This window comes from Anomalospiza imberbis, chromosome 3, assembly GCF_031753505.1.
Source record: "Anomalospiza imberbis isolate Cuckoo-Finch-1a 21T00152 chromosome 3, ASM3175350v1, whole genome shotgun sequence".
Lineage (NCBI taxonomy): Eukaryota > Metazoa > Chordata > Aves > Passeriformes > Viduidae > Anomalospiza > Anomalospiza imberbis.
The window spans coordinates 52,474,067-52,494,651 of record NC_089683.1 but is presented as its reverse complement, the minus strand read 5'-3'; the positions used below and the strand labels follow the sequence as shown (position 1 = coordinate 52,494,651).

Genomic DNA, 20,585 nt, shown 5'->3' with positions numbered 1-20,585 from the left:
GATGCTGTTTGAACAACTGTGACACATGATCTCCTGCCCCAAGGAATCATTATAATTCAACACAAGAGTAATGTTGGTTCCTAAGTGTAACTTAAATTTAGTCCATCAAAAAAGGCTTCTGACTATTCTGAATTTTTAAGTCACACTATCTTTCAGCTTAATGATCCTTCAATATCAGGCTGCCACTCTGCTGAATATCCTAGAAGTTAAATACTTACATATACATGGGCTGTAGCTGTAAATGAGATGTCTTCTGTGGGCCTTGATAGCCGTAAGAGTCAAATCCACCTATGAAATCAACTGAAAGGGGAGAAATTGCTTTCATTAGCAACATCTTTTCAGAACTGATAGGCACTATCATTCAAGAAGCACCTAGCACACAGATTATTTTTTACAGGTCCTCTAATAATCTATTAGCATTACACCAGCTAATTGGGAAGATACAAAAAAAAAAACAGTAAAAAAGTAAAGAAAGGCAAAGTACCCCTTTTTTCCCTTACTTTTGAAATCAATTAAATTTTAAAACCACATAAAAACAGTAAAGGATTTATAACAGCCATCTTTCCATCAGAAATAACTACACATCCCTCTTTTTCAAGTAGACCACCTCACTAAAACAAAAGAACATGCAATTTAGACATTACAAATGCTGAAAACCAGTTATTTATTGGCATGAATGCATTGCTTCTGACTGTGATTACTGTGTCTGGCTTGCTGTCATACCATGGCTCAGTAGAGGATGTAGAGGAGGGAGTACATTGATCCAACTCCATCTGAGAGACAGAAGTTTCTTGACTCCCTGTTTTGACATTTGGATTGAAATGCATGAACAGAGAGTTGGAACAATTTATCTGAACTTCAGAGATGAAACTTCATGGATGTAAGGAAACCTGCATTTCTCTCAAGATGCTAAAGGTCTGCGAGAAGGTTAAGAAGGTTGTAGGGTGGGAGTTATTTATTAATTCACACAATTGCCAGTTCCTGATGGCCTTCTTATGTTTGTTTTAAACAATTTCCAGGAAAATTCAATCTCATCTGAGCCCAAGACCCCTATATTTCTGCTAAAACACTTTCTTTGCACAGGTAAAAGGGTGCCCTTTCCTTCCTTTGTCCCAGGAGACTCAGCTAGGTTATCTGGGGGCATTTCTCATCCCTGAAATATTATCTCTTACATTGCAGATCTGAATTGGACTTTACTTTGATAGAAAAGGGCCAAAGAGCTCAGGTATGGAAGTGCATTTTTCACATGTCTGGTCACTGCTACTGACAGGCTGATTCTGTGTACATTAAAAGCAAAAAGAAAAAAAAAAGAAAAAACCAAGGCTATTTGATAGACAACAACTTCTTGTAGATCTAAAATGCAGTTACAGTCACAAACAACAAAAAAGTAAATTTATATGGTTTGAGAACTTCCACAATGGTTGGACTCCTTAAGACTTGCATTTATAAAGTTGTTTTCATACTAAGGTACCCCTCAATTTGTGCCACACTTAGTCACACTTATCAATACAGTTTCAGCCATTCCAGACATTTACCAAAGAATCAAATTCTTGTACGCCTCCATTCACCACTCTGCAAGCAAAGAGCTACCAAAACACTGGGACTGGCTGGCTACAGTATGTCTCCATTGAAAATGCACACATGTTAAATCTGTTATAAAGTCATTCTTTGCTGGCAAGAATGGCCCCTGCAGAAATAATTTAGCCAATTCTGTGCCCTGTTGCAGCATAATGTGTATTCCTATCCCAGAAAGATATGTTACTAAATTAATCCCTGACATCTCTAATGAAGGAGGTTCTATAGCCTTTCTGTGTTGCTTTTCTCTGTGCCTAATTTCCTAATGTCTAATTTAAATGTAATTTCCTGCAAATTTACTTATCTATATTTTGGGCTTTTCTCCCCATGGATATGAAGAAAAATGAGCCTTTTTTTTTTCTCTTATAACTGTTTTAAAACCTTTTAAAAAAGTATTTCATGCTATCCATTGTTTTCAGGCTTAAGTAAACCTAGTTATTTGAAATTTTTCTCACACCTCATGTTGAGACCATCTACATTTTGAAGCCTGAAGATCCTTCCTCAGTTTACTTATGTTTTTCTTACAGTGGGGTGCACAAATCAGGACTAACTGGGACAACTGCCATACAGTCTTCTGTTCATTACCTGAAATAATTCAGTAGGTTTTAGGATTTTATATGTTTGGTTGGGATTTTTTTTTCTTGTTTTTATTGTTCTTGTTTTGTGTCATTTGGGTTTGGTTTCAAATTTCTTTTTTCAACAGCATCATACAAATGCTTAATAATCAGCTCTTTATTTTTGTTTTGACACTAACTGTAGCCTAGCCTAGTCCGTATTTTATTTGAAGATGATTGATTCTTCCCCACAGGAGTTCTTTTGCACTTGTCTGTACTGAATTTCACCTCCTTGATTTCAAGCCACTTCTCCAGATTATTTTGCCTTCTAACCCTATATTCACAAGTGCTTGTACCCTTCCCAGTCTAGTTAATCTTAAATTTTTTACAAACGCTCTCTCTTCTTCCTCATTGTTGTTAATAAAAATAATGAAGATAATTATTTCCCTAGCTGAGGTTCCAGTGGGATCCCATCTGAAATGTCCCATCTGCTTTATAACTACATTTCAAATGGAGTTTTAAACATTTCTGCTCCCCACCTGTGCTGACTACATCTGGACAGTACTTTCCTGAACTTCTTACAAACCTTTTATAATGTCAAAATCTTGCTAAAATCAAAGCAAATGCTATTTGTTGCTTTCCACTTAATCAATGTCTGTAACCATCAGAATACCTTTATCAAAATGTTATCATGTCTTTGGGAACATACTAAATTTACAGGCAGAAAATCAAGAATATTGTTTAGTGAAATTCTAGGCTGGGAGGAACACTTCCCCCCATTCAAATACAGAGATTGCAGAAAAAAAAAGATGGATGTATGGTTTGCTGCAGGTATGGTTTATTGTTTGCTTGCCCAATTTTCTTTTCTTTTTGTTACTCTTGATCCCTGACAACAAAAGTCAGAAAATGCCTGTGTTGGATCAAGTGCCTCACTGTTGTCAACGCATGTCACATTAGGGATATTGCTTGTACTCATTTGTCCAGATTTGCATTTCTTCCATACTTACCTAGAATATTTTTTAAAGCAACCTATGAAGCATTATTAGTAGGCTGCAGGCATAGACACTCTGCTTCGCAGATGTGGGGCAAAATCTTGTCTTCAGGGCTGTTTTTAGAAAGCTAAACCAATGTATTAAGAAAAAGATTTATTTGAGCAAAATTATTTTGTGTGAGCATGAGGGAAAGATGCGTACTGAATATCTCTTCATGCATTGTGGCTTTGCCCTGCTGTACAGAGCAAGCACAGAGTGTTAGTAAGCCAGATTGCCAAGTTACAAACAAAGCAAGGTCGTAGAGACATTTCTGTGCTCAGCTCACTATAGAAGTTCCCATGTGTGTAACCAAATGATGGCAGGGCAGTGAGTACAACCATGACCTCACTGGAGACATACAGTGGCTTCTTACAGGCAACAACAAGCTTTGCAAGGTAGGTGAAGGCAGGTAATAGAAAGTGAACTCCAATACAAAAGAATTTCATCAAATTGTTTATAGCAAGGTTTCTTCATGGCAGCTGCTTCTCAGCACTGCAAACCCTGTGGTGTCCAGACTGTGCTAAAAGCTCCCTGTGGACTCTAAGCTAGTTTCTTAAAGCATGCAGCAGGCTGCCCTTTCTGCAGGCATTTTATCCTGGCTGTGCCTGAAAGGTCACTAAAATGTCATACAACTGATATATTCCTGGCAGCCATAACATCAGATGCAGAAAACAAGGCTCATTAGCTGAATCAGTACCAAGGTGTCCATCCTTAGCCTCATACATCAAACACTTTTTTTGACTCTTCTATCTTACATTCATCTTACATGTCACTGTTATTACAAGAGGCTCATGTTGTGTTTCACTTTAGTAAAAGCACACATTAACAGACAAACATAATCCAATTCCTTTTGTGGTGGGTTGACCTTGGATGAACATCCATTGTCCACCAAAGCTGCTCTGTTGCTCCCCTCCTCAGCTGAACAGGAAAGAGAAAACATAACAAAAGGTTCATGGCTCCAGACAAAGACAGGGAGAGATCACTCAGCAATTACCATCACAGGCAAGATAGCCTTGAATTATTACCAAAGAAGAGCAGCATAATGAGAAATAGAGCCAAATATTAAACCTTCTTCCCAGGCTTAACTCCTGATTCTCTGCCTTCTCCACCCCAGTGACATCAGGGAATGAGGAATGGGGGTTGTGGTCAGTTCATTACATCTCTCTGCTGTTCCTTCCTCCTCAGCGGGAAGACTCCTTACATGCTTCCTCTGCTCCAATGGCAGGTCCCTCCTATAGGAGACAGTCCTCCACAAACTTCTCCAATGTGAATTCTTCCCATGGGCTACAATTCTTCATGAACTGCTTCAGTGGGTCCCTTCCTTGGGGTGCAGTCCTTCAGGAACAGACTGCTCCAGTGTCTTGCCAGCAAACCTGGTGTGGTGTGGGCTCCTCTCTCCATGGGTCCACAGATCCTTACAGGAGCCTGCTCCAGCACAGGCTTCCCACAGGGTCACAGCCTCCTTTGGGCACCCACTTCTTCTGCCCTGGGGTCCTCCATGGGCTGTGGTGGATCTCTGCTTCCCCATGGACTGCCCTGGGCTGCAGGGGCACAGCTGCCTCACCACGGTCTGCACCAGGGGCTGCAGGGCAATCTCTGCTCCGGTGCCTGGAGCAGCTCCTCTTCCTTCTTCATTGGTCTTGGGGTGTGCAGAGTTGTTGCTCTCATTCCCATTCCACTCTTCAGCTGAAGTTGTTGTGCAGATTTTCCCCCCTTCTTTAATCTATTATCCCACAGGCACTACCCCTGTCACTGGTAGGCTGAGCCTTGGCCAGCAGTAGGCCCATCTTGGAGCTGTCTGGCATTGGCTGTATCAGAAGCCACAGGAGAAGCTTCTAGTAGCTCTTCACAGAACACAACCCTGTAGCCCCCTCAAAACCACCTTTGAAATATTATGTGTTGAAATTTTTATTTTCCTGGCTGGACTTAAACAGGATAATAGCAGTATTACTTATCTGTAAAATGTATTATAAAAAGTTCAGAGCATTTTCTTCTTTTGTTTGTATTAAGGGTCTTGTCAGACATATGACAGTTACAAGTGTAACACAGGACATATGGCTCAAAGTAGGGACATATTTTCTACCAATAATTACCCACAGGAATGTGAAGTTTCAACTTCTGCTCATGGTCAGAGTCCCCACTGTTTCTGCTGTACATCAGGACAGGATGAGAGGCATAAATGGGTTTCTCATTTTTCATTTCTGGAAGTCTGCAGTATATAGAAGGGCCACTAAAATGCGATGCACAAAAAAGACCCAGTGCTTGGCATTACGGTAGTCCTTAAATGTATTAATGAATCTACTAAAAAATATAAAAAAACCTAGAATTACCCATGAAAAAGATGATATTTAACAAAAGAGCTCACAACCATGGATGTGTAGGTGCATGTGCACATGGATGCTCCTTGCATGAGCATGCAATGACTGGACATATTTCCTGTGTGGTATAGCAGAGAGACAACACATGATGCTCATATTCTACATCTGACCTACAAGGTCTTAAATTTATCTGCCCTCTCTCCAGAGGCCAAAGACTTGGCTTCCTGGACTCAGGTTTTTGAAATTCTGAAATTGAGCTTCACCGCCACAGCAAGGCACATCACTGCAGGTGTAGCTGGAAGGAAGGAGAGATGCCAAACCAAGTACAGCTAATAACATTACTGAAAGCACTGCTGGTGCAGAAGTGAGTACGTGAGGCAAGAGAGAGCGATGCACAAATAGTGGTAGCTAAAACCTGGCCAAATTGAGAAAAATATATAAATGGAGGGGAGTAAAATTAAGTTTCATTTTAATACCTTAGAAACGACATATGGGGCAAAAATATAAAAGAACATATGGGACACCTTTGCTCTTGCAGCTTTGCCAGTATCCTGCTACCCAGCTCTCCGTTTAGTGAAGACACTTCCAAACAATTCAGTGCTGATGTCTTTTTATGGTGTGAGCATGGTCTGGTGGCAGTTCCACTGAATAGCACACAGGAGGAGATTTGCTTGAATGTGATCTCCATAAAGTTTGTTTACAATGATAATCAAACATTATTGGTCTTTGTGCTGAGTACACAGTGATTTAGGCTCTCAAACCACAGTAGAGCCAAACACCGGGGAAACATGGGGAAGGAGACATCTGCCAGCACATGAGGCTGTGCCCTTTCTACTGTCACAGGAGGATTCAGGAATGGCACAAGAACTTGGACATGAGGTCCATTTCTTGTGGTGCAATGAGCAGCATTTCTGCCAAGCAGTCAATAATGAAGGGCCTGTGAGTGCTCTCAGCTCAGCCATTTGCAAGGTGAATATAAAACCTCAGATTTTGAAACTGTAACTTCATGGCATTTGTGAGCTCTACGATGGCCACTGTAGCTGCAAAGGGAAGCCCTTACACAAATTTGGATGGAGTTCCTCAGCTCAGACTTTGCTCCACTGCCACTATTTTCATGCTGTTTACTTGTATAATAATAAAAATTATTCAATAATTTTTTGCTTCACAAGGCCTTGTCCTCCACTTTTTTCTCCTCTTATCATATTTCTTGTTGGTGTAAGGCAGCATCTTCTGTTTCTGCTGATCCCCTGGCTGAGTCTTTTATCAGCTTTTCTGAGACAAGAGGTAAGAGTGGGGAGGTACTCTGGTTTGTGAAGTCTAATAAACATGATCTGGTGTTTCTGCCCTCACAGAAATACAGGCAGGGATCTCTGCCTGCTGCTCCTTAAAATTAGGAAGCAACAGGTATGCAGATATTGCTTTCCAGATGTACCCAGCAGAAAATACCAAGATGAATCGTGCTGTGGGTCTAGAAATTAGAACAAAAAATTAGACCAAAGTCACAATTTATCTCAGATTTGCAGGTGGAGAAGGCGTCTGGTTGGTAGCAGATTCTTGGACCATGACATGAGGAAGACCATGCTCTGGAGCAAGGCCTTTGCAAGGCAGGGCTGGCCAACAGTGGGAACCATGTTGAGAGGATGGGAGCCAAGGTCCTTGCTGTGCAGAGAGGAGCCAGGATGAAAGTAGTCAGGAATAGCCAAGCAAGAGCTGGAGGCATGAGTAAGTCTTCAGTAGCTGAAGGCAGAAACTGAGACCAGGGATAAGGCAAGCAGGAATAAGGACCAAAGGGTAGGCGGAAACAACTGGAGCATAGCTGCAGCAATGAGAAATACTGGACTGAAATGGTCAGCACTGCCTTTTATACCTGACAAATACAGCAAGCCACCTGTCAACCTGTACACCTGGAAATAGGGTTGCTGCCTGACCTCTGCAAGGTTTTGCAAGGATTGTCTCTAAACTTGCAGAGGGGATTGTCTGATGCTTAGTAAAGAAAGAATCAGTAAAAGACTTCCACTCAGCTAAGAGAACAAGAGAACAATAATAAGCTAAGAGAGCAGTCATAGTCTGAACAATATATTTTTCTAGACCTGAACATTGCTGGATAATAGCCATTTGCTTTCCAATTTTCATCCCTAAGTGCTGAGCAAAAAAATAGAGCCTTGCAATATAGATTTTGACTGACAAATCATTCTAAGAATTAAATACGTGGTAGACTGAATTATTGTAGAAGTTATCAAATGAGTCGTTTGGAAAAATTGTTCTTAGCCAAATCACTGCTAGGGGCGAGCAATAAAGAGAAGAAAAAGAAAAAGGAAAAAGAAAATGCCTGGGGCAGTGGCCTCCAAATGTGACTGCCACACTAATAAATGAGAAAAAGAGTCATTAGTAGGTGCAACAAAGGGGAGAATTAAGGCCCAAATCTATGAAAGTTAACAATCCAATGCTAATGAAGACCTATCTAGATATTTGAAAGGAAAAGTAATAAGGAAAACTTTAACAGGAGTCATGCTGATAAAAATAATTTAGTACAAAGCTATGTTCATGGCATGTAGGAGACTGCAAGGAGTTCACACTGACTGTCTCAGCAGGAAGGACACTAAGGCTATGGGCAGGTGTCCTTCTCAGGGCCACTGGAAATAATTAATTAGTCTGGTTCACCCACAGCAGCTCATCACCATTCCTCTGAAGACTCTGCTATCTGTCAGCCTGGAGTGAGCTTGGATGGCCGTTCACCCACTAATTTTGGCTGAAACTCTAAGGTGGCAGCCAGCTGCCCTCAAAGGGTGGGACACCAGGGTGGGAAAGGGAGCCAGCAGCCCCACGTGGCCACTTGCAGGCTGTTCCTCTTCAGAATCCAAGCTGCCTCTCCTCTGCCTCAGGGGATGACAGAGGAGATGCTCCCCATTGGAGGGTCTTTCAAAGACAGCCCTTCATGTTCAGTGCAAAGTAGCAGGAAAGGACTGATATTGAAAGGGAGTCTTTCACCAGCACCAGAACAAAACATGCCTGAAAGTATTTTGCAGGCAATTTTCAGCTTGTGGAGAGTTTCAGGTTTTGCTAATTTTTTCCTGATTTTGAATATGAGCTTTGTCTATTTTTCAATGTCAAAACATTTCCATGTCCAGGAAGACCACACCCTATTCAGCTGCATCAACAACCTGAGCATTGCTTCAAATGAACTGTAGCTTTTGTTATCAGAACCATCACTAGTTACTACCTCATTTCAGCTAATGGCTTGACACAACTGCCTGGGACATTGTTTCATCATCTGAATGCCTTTGTGTTCCTCTCCTGAAATAAATAATTAATGACAAGTAATATTTTCCCAATGGTTTGGTATGAAATGTATCTTTCTTCAAAAAAAATACGTTAGCAGTTCATTCACTATTGACGTGTGCAGATCTTCTCCAACACTTCTGCAATGTCATTCTTGAATAGATAAAAATTGTGTGGTCTATAATTAAAAAAAAAAAAAGTAAAGTAAATATATTTCCCTGGCTGTTACAATGCATTGATTTTATTAAGCAGTATTGCATTGTGATAAGCTGCTGGAATGGAAATGTTACTTCTTTGAAGCTTTACGTTATATTATTTAGACATTTTTAAACTTGAGGTTGACAATCCCCACAGGATGTGGTGATGGATGCAAGGGGAGTGGCAGGGAAGACAAGCGAGGGAGAAAAGAAATTATCATAGATGAAGCTTGCAATGCCACCATTTTCTCTTGTGTGATTTTATTTATATATTTTTCTCATAGCACAATCCTATCTCCTAGGGATTCCTTGAACATCAACTTCATTAGTTACAAAGGCAGCAATCCATAACCAATTTTCTTTTCATGTCAAGCTTGTTCATGTATAAACCCAGCCCTTTTGTTGGAAACATTTGCAATTAATCCCACAAACAAAGAAAATGCAAATCATACAGTCTACCCTGAGCAACCCTTCTGACTCAAGGCCCTGACCACCATCTATTATACACTAAAATGAATTGAAATTCCCACTTTGAGTCTAACCTAATTTTCTAGTGATAATAGGCATGGATTCCCAGAAGCATTCTATGCATCTAGATAGTAACATCCTAATTTCCCTTCCTGGTAAATGTTTTAAATAAGACTTTAGCACCAAAGGAAATTAACCTTTAAATTAATTGTAATTATAAAATGCCATGACTGATTTTGTCTTCAGACTAATTACTTGCCATTATTTAAACAAACTGCACCTCCTCAGAGCTTTTAAGTTTGTTTCCCTCTGCAGTGCTGTGCCAAATGATCACAGAACAGGCTGTGTAATGTCTGCCAAGCCCTGTGACACCTTTGACTGCTCAGGTCCATTTGCATCTCAAATGCAGCTGGTCTCACTTGTCATATCTTCCTGCCATGAACGTGTTCCCCTGTGTTTCAGCCTCGAACTCTGCAGCTCAGACGTTTTCAGCCTGTGCCTTGGAAGCAGCGAGCATGCCTTAGGGGGCAAAGATTGCCTGTGCTCTGTGCTGAGGAGAATGAGACGCTCAACACCAGCCTTCTGCTCTGTGAGGGGCCCCCTCCAAGACAGGACATGACTGGAAATAATAACACTGGAACCAGCTATTGATATGTGCAAAAGATTGATGTTGTACAGGCATGTCAGGGAATTTCCTAAATGGTCCTGATGGCACCATGGCTCTCCAAGACAGCTGTCCTTAGCATGACAAACATGAAGTAGTGCCTTGGGATTTCAAAGGCTTCTCTCCCTCCTCACTTCTATCAGCATCCTGACAGCCAAAGGCATCCCATTTTCCTGCCTCTGCTTTACTTAGATCATGTAGCAGTCACCACACTAAATGAAACAAGTAAATGGAAGAAGCTTCTAATTGAGCTGCAGGCTGTAAATTGAAGAGCACAGCTGAGCAAAAACAAGCTTAAGCTTCAAAATTGTGTATTCCTTGCATTCCCATTCACAATGACCTGTTCAACAGTTTGGAGAACAACTGTGTTTTAAATATTGTCTTTTATTTGTTCCTATTATTATTTGTTGCTGTGCTATCTCTGCAGGCTGTCTAAGCTGTCCCTAGCACCAACCAAACAAGTTAGACCAGTGATTCCCCCTTTCCTGAGAGAGGTGTCTACCACAGATAGGGCAGATTGCTCCTTGGAGTTACATCCCAAAGCCTCCACTGACTGTGGTGGAAATCTTGATTGTTAATTTAAGCTACAGGCATACTTACATGTGGCTGTAGGAGTGTGAGATGGATGCCACGTGTGACAGCATGGAAAAGGTGAAGATGGAACCACTGGTGTTTTCCAGAGAAAGACTCGGAACACACTACACAAATGGTAGGTGCAAAACTAATGAAGTGTGTAACTGAGTTATTGGATCTCCTTTTCTCAGGAGGCTGTTTTATAAAATCTTTCTTGGTTCAAAAATAGTTGGACACTTTCAGGAAGAAAAGACCACTGTGGGAAACTAAATACAGCTAGACCTTTTGTGGCTAAGAAAGTCCATGAACAGCAAATGACTGTCAAGAATTTCAGGGAACCACAAACTTGGGATGGGAAACAAAGAAGCAGAATTAATACTTGAATGTTTGCTACCAACAAACTCTTGTTGGTAGAGTTTCTCTTTGTTTCTCTTTCTCTTTGTTTTAGATATTTTTTTCTAAGCAGGAATGGAAGCTGAGGTATTATTTCTCCGTAATGTCTTGCTAAGCAGATTGTGAAAAGCATTTGGCACAGAAATAAAGCGATACCTGAGCATATTCTGCACTTCAATAGTGCCTTTCATCCCAGACGCTCAAAGTTACAAAGCAACACGCCTGTGAGTTTGTCCCTGTAATTATTTCCCATTTTAAATATGGGAAACAGAAGTATGGAGAGGTTAAACAACCTGCTCAAAGGTGGAAGGTTGCCTGTAACAGAGATAAAAAGAAAATGTTTTTCTATCTATCCCATATGCATGTCAAAATTTCACATCTCTCACATATAATGAATTTAATACTATCTTTTAAAAGAAAATCTTTGTCATCGCTTTTTGTACTTCCCAGGTCAGGCCTAGGATCCCAGAGTGGACCATTGTTTGGCACCAAGTTTATTGGCACATAATACTGTATTGCTCACCAGAAGATATTTCCTATCTAGGGTATTACTGTCTTGCTGAACATTTTCAGTAATTCAAATGGAGTCTTTAATACAAATTTTTACTGGAGGGGGAGAAGTGAAATAATTTTAAAGGGTTATATAGAGCTTCACTTCTGTGCCAAGACATCCCCAGTAGCAAGATTCCAGGGACTATGCAGCAAAAATCTTCTAGACAAAACTGCAATTTCTTTTGCTTTGCAGTTTAACTGGAAACAATGCCAAGAGAAAAGAAGAAAGTGCATGTGCAGGTTGGATCCCTGCTAGCATCAGATGGTGCAAAGGTTGTACCTCATGGTACGCAAGGGAACATTCAAAGGGGCCATATTTGTTCTCTGATTGCCTTGCCATTGCCTAATAGTAGGTAAACACTATTTCTGCTCCCTCTCTGGGTCAGCAAGAGAGCCTTCTAGGTTAGGATTTTACTCTGAGACACAGACTAAATTAGAGATTTTCTCTTAGCTGGGATTCATTTCTAGCCAAAGCTGTCCCTCTAATAACAAGCAAGTCTTCTTACTCTCAACAGAACCTGTAAGGTGAGTGCAGAATTCCCATTCCAGTAACCCAGGTTTCTTTCTTAATTGCTTAGAGATAAAAAGCCCTGGGAGGATGCTGCTTGACTGCTTATATTCCAGTCTTCCTCACAAAATGTTTATACAGTTAATGAAGTTTTCAGAAACACATTGAATTTTCTTTTAGTAAGGCAGTAGCAGCTTATAGCAGAGAGCCAAATTGCTAGTGAGCAAATGCACATTAAAGGAACATTTCAATGTTATTAAAAATAATGTGCAGCCTTTAAAAAATGCAGGCCTAACATGATTTTCGGAGACAAATGAGGAGCGCCAATAAATTCACAGTCACTGAATGCCTCCAAGTAATGGTTGTTGCTGACATTTTCATGTTTTATTTTTAATTGCTGCAGCTAATAATGCTAATGAGCTAAAATGGCAATGGCTTAGGCATTCCAATGGCAGTGGTGAAGAGGAGAGTGTGAAGTTGGCAGCGGTGCTGCTGGGGACCCATCCTCCCTTGTCTTTCCCAGAAAAAGACCTGAGGCACTCCAACCTTCAGAGTTCCTCCTTCCTATGCAGCCATGGGCAGAATGTTTGGGAGTGGCAAACCTCCACTGAGAGAAGCAGCCATGGAAAAGCTGCTCTTGTCTGCCCTTTAAGCACGGGTGCTGAAGTTTGACTCTGGGGCACCCCGTGTTAGAGCACTTCTGGGACTGTACCAGGACAGAAAGCAACTTCTCTTTAATCCTTGGTCCAGAATTAACCCAAAGCAGATTGTTCTCATGAAAGATAGCACAGACTTGAGCTTTGATTTAGGGGGCCTGTGGCTGGATTTATTTCATGTGTGAGTAATTAAAACCTCTAGATTTGCTGATTCAGTCCTAGTTATGACCATGATTTGATCACTGTATTGTTCCCTTCCTAACCCTTTAGTGAGGTTAGAGCAGGTTAATCTTAGTGAAATGTTTGCTTAATACTACCCTCATTTGTTCTCTTAATAAAATCTGCATAAAGGATGGAGAAATAGTAATTCTTTGAGCTTGTTCCAATTACTCTGAGAGCAAAGCTAAATCAGCTGAAGCAGCTTAAGAGTAACTTGACTGTGTTTTTACAGTTGAGGCTCTGTGCCAACAGGAGATAAGACATGTTCTATACTGCAGAGCAGTGTCAATATCTTCATCTGGTTAAAATCTGGAACATGCCCAGGTTTGGCTCTTGGATGTTGCATGGCTTTTTCTCCTGTCTTATGCCTTGCTGCTCAGTTCTGCCAGGTTCAGTGTTTCTGCCTCTTTTGCTCCTCTTTTGGACTGCTGGTGTTCCCATGGCCCATTAGCAAAGCGGAAGAAATGGAATTGAGTGTATGCTTGTTCACTTTGTCCATCGTGAAAAGCAAAGACTTTTTCTATTGGTTCTGTCTCATCAGAAGGGATTTGTGGCTAAATGACACTTTGGTATAACCCAATACGTTTATCCTTATAAATACTAAATAACGTGACATCCATAAGGGAGACACTACTCAGAAGAGCATGATAGAGGTATGTGTTGCCAAAAGGCATGGAAAAAGTGAGAAAATGTATCTAAGAAAATAAAAGAATTTTAAATTAAACCTGAACAGGAAGTATTTGTATAGACTGCAGGCCCCGGCTCTCGCAGTGAACACTTGGTACATGGCAGAGTGGATGTCTGAGCAGAGAGAGAAATAGAATCATTCTTACTTGCTACTTCATGAGGCCTCTCAGCAGAAACTAAAGCTGTTTTAATTTTGTGATACCTTGAGGGGCCAGATCCAATCTGAGCATTATTACACTGTTGGCACAACTCAGCCACAGAAGTTCCCGTTCCCTTTTTTTGCCAGCCAAGCTTCCAAACCTCAGCAGAGGGGAAGCTGCAGCACCTGAGCTTGTGCTGGCTTCACTGCACTGGGTGGGAGTTCACCCTGGTGCCTCAGAGAGGTGCTGGCAGACAGGTGAGATGCTCTTTGACTAGATGAGGAGACCTGGCTGGGTGTTCACAGTAGTAATGAAATCTAAATGACAAAAGTAATGACAAAATAGTCAAGGTGATGGCAAGAAAATGTTCAAAGAAGCATGACAATCTGTGGGTGCTGAACAACAGGGAGCTCTTGGTGAAGAGAGAAGAAAACAATACCATGTTGGCCGTGGCACTTTGCTGCCAGGAATGCCACTTTATGAACCATGGGAGAAATCTCACAAATGTGCTTTGACTTCTGTGCTTGATTGGTGAGCCAAGTCTCAAGTCCCTCCCTCGCTTTTTACTTATGTCATGCCTGAAAGCATTACAGAATAGTGAAAAAAATATTTAAGCCCTTAGAAGAGAGGGCAGAACAGTATTGAATGGGATTTCATTTTGGGGGACAAGGAATAACTCTCTTCCAGCTCTGTGGATAAAGAATGCACTTAATGGGAAAGCAGGAGAAAACACATATGACTGAGTACTTCCTTAAACAGAAAAGTCTATTTGTGACAAACCTTGCTCCACACAGTTTCCCAAACCCTTTGTACTCTTTATACCTTCCTCACTTCCACAGAAACACAAAGACAACTGAAATGAGCATAGTTGAAATGACCTCCAAAGTGTGGTGGTTTGATTTCAGCATTAAATCTCCCCTTGATGGTTCACAGTGACACTGTATTGCCAATAGATTACAGGGTTGTAGCTATTTTCCACGCAGGAGAACACACAAAGGAACCCCCGCCAGCCCTAGCAGTGCTCTCAATCAAATAAAAACCCTTTAGCTTCCTGTTGCGGAGCTCTCCCTAGGATTCATGTATATTTTATCAAAGTTACATGCAGTTCTGATACTTGTTTCTAAAGTGCTTTAGTATGAATCCCAAGATGTACTGAAATGATGCAGTGGATCTTTTTAAAAAAATCCAGGTTAGAGTAGAGAATAAAAATGAAATGGCTTGACTCTACAGCATGCAATAACAGCAAATTTTGCTCAACAGGCTTCTATTGATATAAATAAGCAGAAGAAACACAAATCTTCATCTATATGAAATCATTTCACTTCATGTAAGTGCAACCTGGGAGCAGCAGGAACAAAGAGGAGCTCCACTGTTTAACCTCTCATAAATTAAAGTCCTGTGATGATCTAAAGCTATTTTTTTTGCCAGAATTGCTCTTACAAGACAACATACATGCCAACACAAAAGAATTATAACTTCAGGTGTAACCAATTACTCTGAAAATAGTTAATACCAGCCTGAAGCATGGGAAAAAAAAAGCTTTTATTTACTAATTAGGACTTTTTTTCTTTTATTTTATTAAAAAAAACAACAACAACAAAAAAAAAACCACCCTTGTTTTATGTCTTAAGCTATGTTATGAGATAAAGAGTTGCAGTGATCTTTCCAGATGAAAGGTGTATGTAAATTTAAACCAGTATTTCTCTCCTCCTTTGTCTCTCAGACATTTCCAGATTTTTAGACCAAGAAGGATGGACAGAAAATATGATCTGGCCACAGTATAATAAGGCATTTAGGTTGATGTCAGAATGGCATTTAGGTAGATGTCAGCATAGTGGAGAGGTGATAAAAAAAAATCATTTTGTATGTAATAAAGCTTTAGTACTTACAGCTGTCCTCTTCTTCAGTAATACACTTCACAACATAACAGGCATAGATGAAGCCTGCCAGCTGAAACAAAATGTAATAGTGTTAGATGTAAGACTGATACCATAGAGAAACAAGAGATGGCTTTAGAAAAGCGACTACAGAAACAACAAAATTCAACAGACTTTCTTTGAGGAGGTAAAGACAATTCTCCACAACAGTTTAATAATTTTAATTAGAAATAGGGGAATTCTGCATCTTTCTTGAAAAACACATCCTTCAATAAAACTTCCAAAAACTGACCAAAATTTTTCCAGTATGTAGTTGACTTCTTTTCAATTATTGAAAAAATAGAAGAGTGAATGAGTACTTGGATGAATGAGCTATTAGCTACTGAAATTGTAAATATTTCTGTCAAAATCAGATTTGCTATCCAACAAACCTGACCCTCTAGCAGAACTTTTTTTAAAATCAGATCTGTGCCAACTAAATCAAGGACAAATTCAGTGCACTTGTAAACCAGCTTTATAATGATATTTTATCAGTTGAAATTAGGGCTGTGGATTAATGGAACTTGTTCCCTTATCTGCAGTAGTCCCCAAGCCTCATTACAAGTCACTTTGGATAGTTCTGGATGTGTTTATATCAACATCTCACACAACAGCTGGCAAATTTGTATCTTATTCCCTACAATCCTCTCTGCTGATCATGCCCAGAATTGAATTGTAAACAGGAGCAATGGGATTTAAAGAAAATGAAAATCTGGAGTAGTTATTGAAGTACCACCTGAAACAAATGATAATAAAGAAGGAATAAATGGCCAATATCACACATGCAACAGGCCAAGTATCATGTGAGTCAGCTGCTGCTCCCTCCAGCAAGTTCTGTTGTTGTTAAGTTAGACCAGAATTAAAAGAACAAATACTGGAGCAGCAACACGTGTCACATGTTGCCTGCTTTACACAACTTCCTTACATACAGGTCTGGAGAGTTTTCTCTACTCCATTACAAGAAATCATTTTTCATCCTTTAGCTCATTACTGAAGTTTGCATGGTAGGACGTCAAAAGAATTCCAGGTATTCGATCTCTGTGTAGTGAAAAGTGAGCCGTGCTGCCAAAATGTGTTATTCTGCACAGGCCACCTCACAGAGATATTGTATGGGCTACAAAACCATCTGTACACTTTGGGAATTTGTTATTTATATGGATAATAAAAATGCCTAGCGGCTTCAGCCAGGACTGGGCTCTCTGTGAATGGTGCAAAACCCATAATCTCCGGCTGAGGGAGATAATGATCTTAACTTCAGTTTGGGTAATCAGTGGGTTGGACAGTAGAAGAAGTGAAATTTGAGAGACCATGTATTATGAATGCTGGTTAGTGAAAATGGATTTTTTTTTCATTAATCCAAGGCATATGCACAATCACTGCAATATTGTGGGTTCTTAGAGCCCTTAATATTACCCATTTATAAATTAAATGCAAACAAATCCATTCTATTTCATAGTGCCTTCATACCTGAGGCAGTAACTATGCCTAGTTTATTCCAGCTCTTACACAGATATTCCTGGCATTTCTGTCAGTTTTCTATGTAGAAAGCTACCTATACCCACAAATGCTATCTTCTAATATCTGTATTGGTAAGAGATGGCAAAAGCGGAAAAAAAAAGGTCAGCCTCAAGGCTTTCCTAAACAAATCAAAACTTGATTTGGAGATCACACTGAAGCCAGCACAGGTGCTATCTGCGTACAGTTTAAATTCCTGTTGGAAGCCCAGAAGCTGCATTACAACGCAACTAAACCATTAATTTTGTCATTTATTATAAATCTGCCTTACAGTGCTGCTGGGAAGATTTTACACCTGGGAAGGATGAAATATTCACTGCTGGACACAAAGAACGCACTGTACCAAGGAGTGGTATTCAGCTAATATCAGCATTTCATCTCTCCTTTATTGGATCACTCTTCCCTTTTGTTTCTTGGCTTCAAGACAGAGGGCTAATTTGCTCCACTGACTTATGCCCTGCATAACCCCATTGACTTCAGTGACATTACTTGAGGATTAATTCAGCAACGAATTAGGCCCAGAAAGGTTGTTCATAAATGATTCCATTCTTGGATGTGAGCCTTGGCTTAGTAGTTTCTCTGTTCTCTTTTTACAGACCATCAGATCCAAGATAGCTGGATAGTTGTATCTCTAGCAGGCTCCTATGGTAATCCTTTTCTTGCACTATAGTTCAATACTTTACTGTCTTGTAAACCACCACAAGTTCATGTGTTATTAACTGAACTTATCTTGCAAAGCACAGCAAACAAACTGTATCACAAATGGTGTTTACAACGGATCTTTTAATTGTATTCAGTTACATCGCTTAAATCTCTAGGGAACTCCTTTGATATATAAGCAAATCCTACAGCATTTCATCAGATGAGCTTGTTGATTAAAAGAATGCCTTAAAGCTCAAATTGTTGTCATTGAAGTAAGAATGTCAGGGTTTTTTCCCATGAGATAATCAGAGTTCATAAAAGAAACCTCCCCTTCTCCCACATTTATCCAACCCTTTGCTTGGTAAACATAATAATTTTGTTCTTATTTGAATCTCACATTAGTTTTTTCTTCTTTCTCTTTTTTTTTTTTTTTAACCAAGTAATTTATCAGTTCTGATACAGTGACAATCATTCAAGATTTACCTTCTAATTGCATCAGCAGCAGTGGGCACACACTGCGAGCTGAGGCTCAGAACCAAAAGTGGCAGTTTTCACTTTGATGATACTCAATGACCTGAGCCCATGGTAACTGCAGAGATCCCCAAGATAGAGATTAGGAACATGTTTCCTCCCCTGTGGACTAGGACTTCCCATAAAAAGGGTATAGCTCATCTATGCAGATAGCAGAGATTTCCTGGGGACTTTAGTCAACTAAAATATTTTATGAATTCCCACGTGGATTGATAGGTCTCCCAAAATTTACCACCTTTATTATAGTGCAAGATACACTTCTTTAACAAAAGAATACTTTTCTCTCTAACAAAAGCATACCAAAATATACCTTTGTATCACAAAAAAAACTCCCCAAAACCCCCAACAAATCCAAACAAAACACTGAATAACTCCTCATCCTGGAGAAGAATATGAGAGAAGAAACCCAAACCAAAGCAAATGATAGAAGTTAGTCACACTGCTTAATATATTCCTGAGACGTCCTCAAACACAGCAGTGCTCAGTTCAGTATGAGAATTACACAGAGCAAAGTCTTCCTGATTCAGTATCTCCAAAAGATTTTTTGTCATACATAAGAAGGAAGGAAATTAGTCCTCAGAGATAAAGAAGAGAAGGAGTCTGACTGTCTCAGAAAATCATTTTAAAACTGGGAAAGTTAGCTTGAAAAATCTTGTTGCTTTGCATTCCTACCTTTTTTTTTTTTTTTTTTTTTTTTAATTAACTGAGCTTTGTTTTTTTATAAGCCATGCAGTGATAAAAAGAAATAGGTGTAATGAGCAGAAGATAATTTCTGGATCCCAGCCCCATCAAGCTCAGGTGTCTACATCTGTCCCACTCACATTTTAATGCTGTGGTATGGGCCTCTAGAGGAGAAGGAACCATTAACAACATTCCTGCTCATTTAAACATAGAGTGATTAGTGAATGCATGTTTTTATGAACCTCATTTTCTGCACCTTGAAAAAACCTGCTCTTTACAACTTTCTCTGATATGTCCATATGAGAGCATAAATGAGTACTACTCTTTCTAAAAGTGACACATTATCCATGCCTGCACCAGCTCCGTGGATGTACTTTGACAGCATCTGATGACCTTAATTTTAGAAACAATTATCTCAAACACTTAATAATTTTGTGGGGTGTTTTTTTAATTGGCTTTTGCTTGTTTGTTTTTTTAACTCTATAAGCATGTTGATAATATCATTTTCCTTCTGTCAAGAAAAAAAAAAGAAAACAAGCAAAGCCTAAAATAAATCACCAATAAAACAGCATTACTGAAGCTTTGGTAATAAGATTACCTACAAAATGAAGTTAATGCATTTTATTGCCTTATCATAACTGTATAAGGAAAACAAAAAAGTAGAATATTCCCACCTAAGTCAATGATGTCCCATTACATCTCTAAAGACTCTCGGCAGATCCTGAGTCACTGTGAGTGTACTTCCAGACTTGCTCAAAATGTCAAGTGCTGTGATCAAACTTAATCAGAATCAGTATTGATTAAAATCCTATCGTGCTATTTTTTCTCACTTTCATGGAGATGAATGTTTTTATATACTGCAAAGAGCACCAGACTTGGAAAAAAGGCTATCATATAAGAAAACATAATTCCTGGTCAAGGTTCCCACACTTCCCTCTTCTAAAGCGATATCTACATAGGTAATTACTACAAGTTATGTTTATTAAGCTGGGAACTTGAAACAAAAGAGTGACAGCAAGGAGGAAACAAAAACTAAAAGGGGATCTAATTGCAATAGGGTGGTGAGGAGCAGGCTTGAGATGAGGATTAATGAGTTAAGGGTTGTGGAAATAATACATAGTCTTGGTTTCTTTGAATGAATGTTATTATTCTATAACCATAATTGGTCTAGTGAAATGGACCTTAGACTTAAAACCCACAAACCTATTGTGTTTTCCAATGAAAAAATGTTTCAGTATCTCTGAAACAGCTAAGGCTTGTGCATTTGCTTTTCATTATTAAGTTTTTGCAGGTGTCTATAAACACTCTGCTTTTAAGACTTAAGCAAAATATGGGCTAATTCAAGTGATAATATGGCAGAAATACATGGATGTAATTTTGGCCCTGGGAATGCTCTATTGCAAAGCTGTGATGTTACATGTCCAGCCATGTTCAGATTAATCATATTTCTTAAGCATACAGTGGTCTGCACACATAAAACATTTCT

General features: G+C 39.7%; 1 protein-coding gene across 3 annotated transcripts in view; it reads right to left on the bottom strand.

Moving 5' to 3' along the window:
* Positions 1–20,585, bottom strand: part of NKAIN2 (sodium/potassium transporting ATPase interacting 2) — a 517,712-nt gene that overhangs the window by 8,067 nt on the left and 489,060 nt on the right. For all 3 annotated transcript variants that reach the window (XR_010997234.1, XR_010997235.1, XM_068184378.1), the window contains 2 exons: positions 15,704–15,764; positions 219–300 (listed from right to left, as the gene is read on the bottom strand). Coding sequence is in view for 1 of the 3 variants with exons in the window: in XM_068184378.1 (XP_068040479.1) it covers positions 219–300; positions 15,704–15,764 (143 nt within the window). In the remaining 2 variants the exon portion in view is untranslated. The remainder of the gene's footprint in view (positions 1–218; positions 301–15,703; positions 15,765–20,585) is intronic.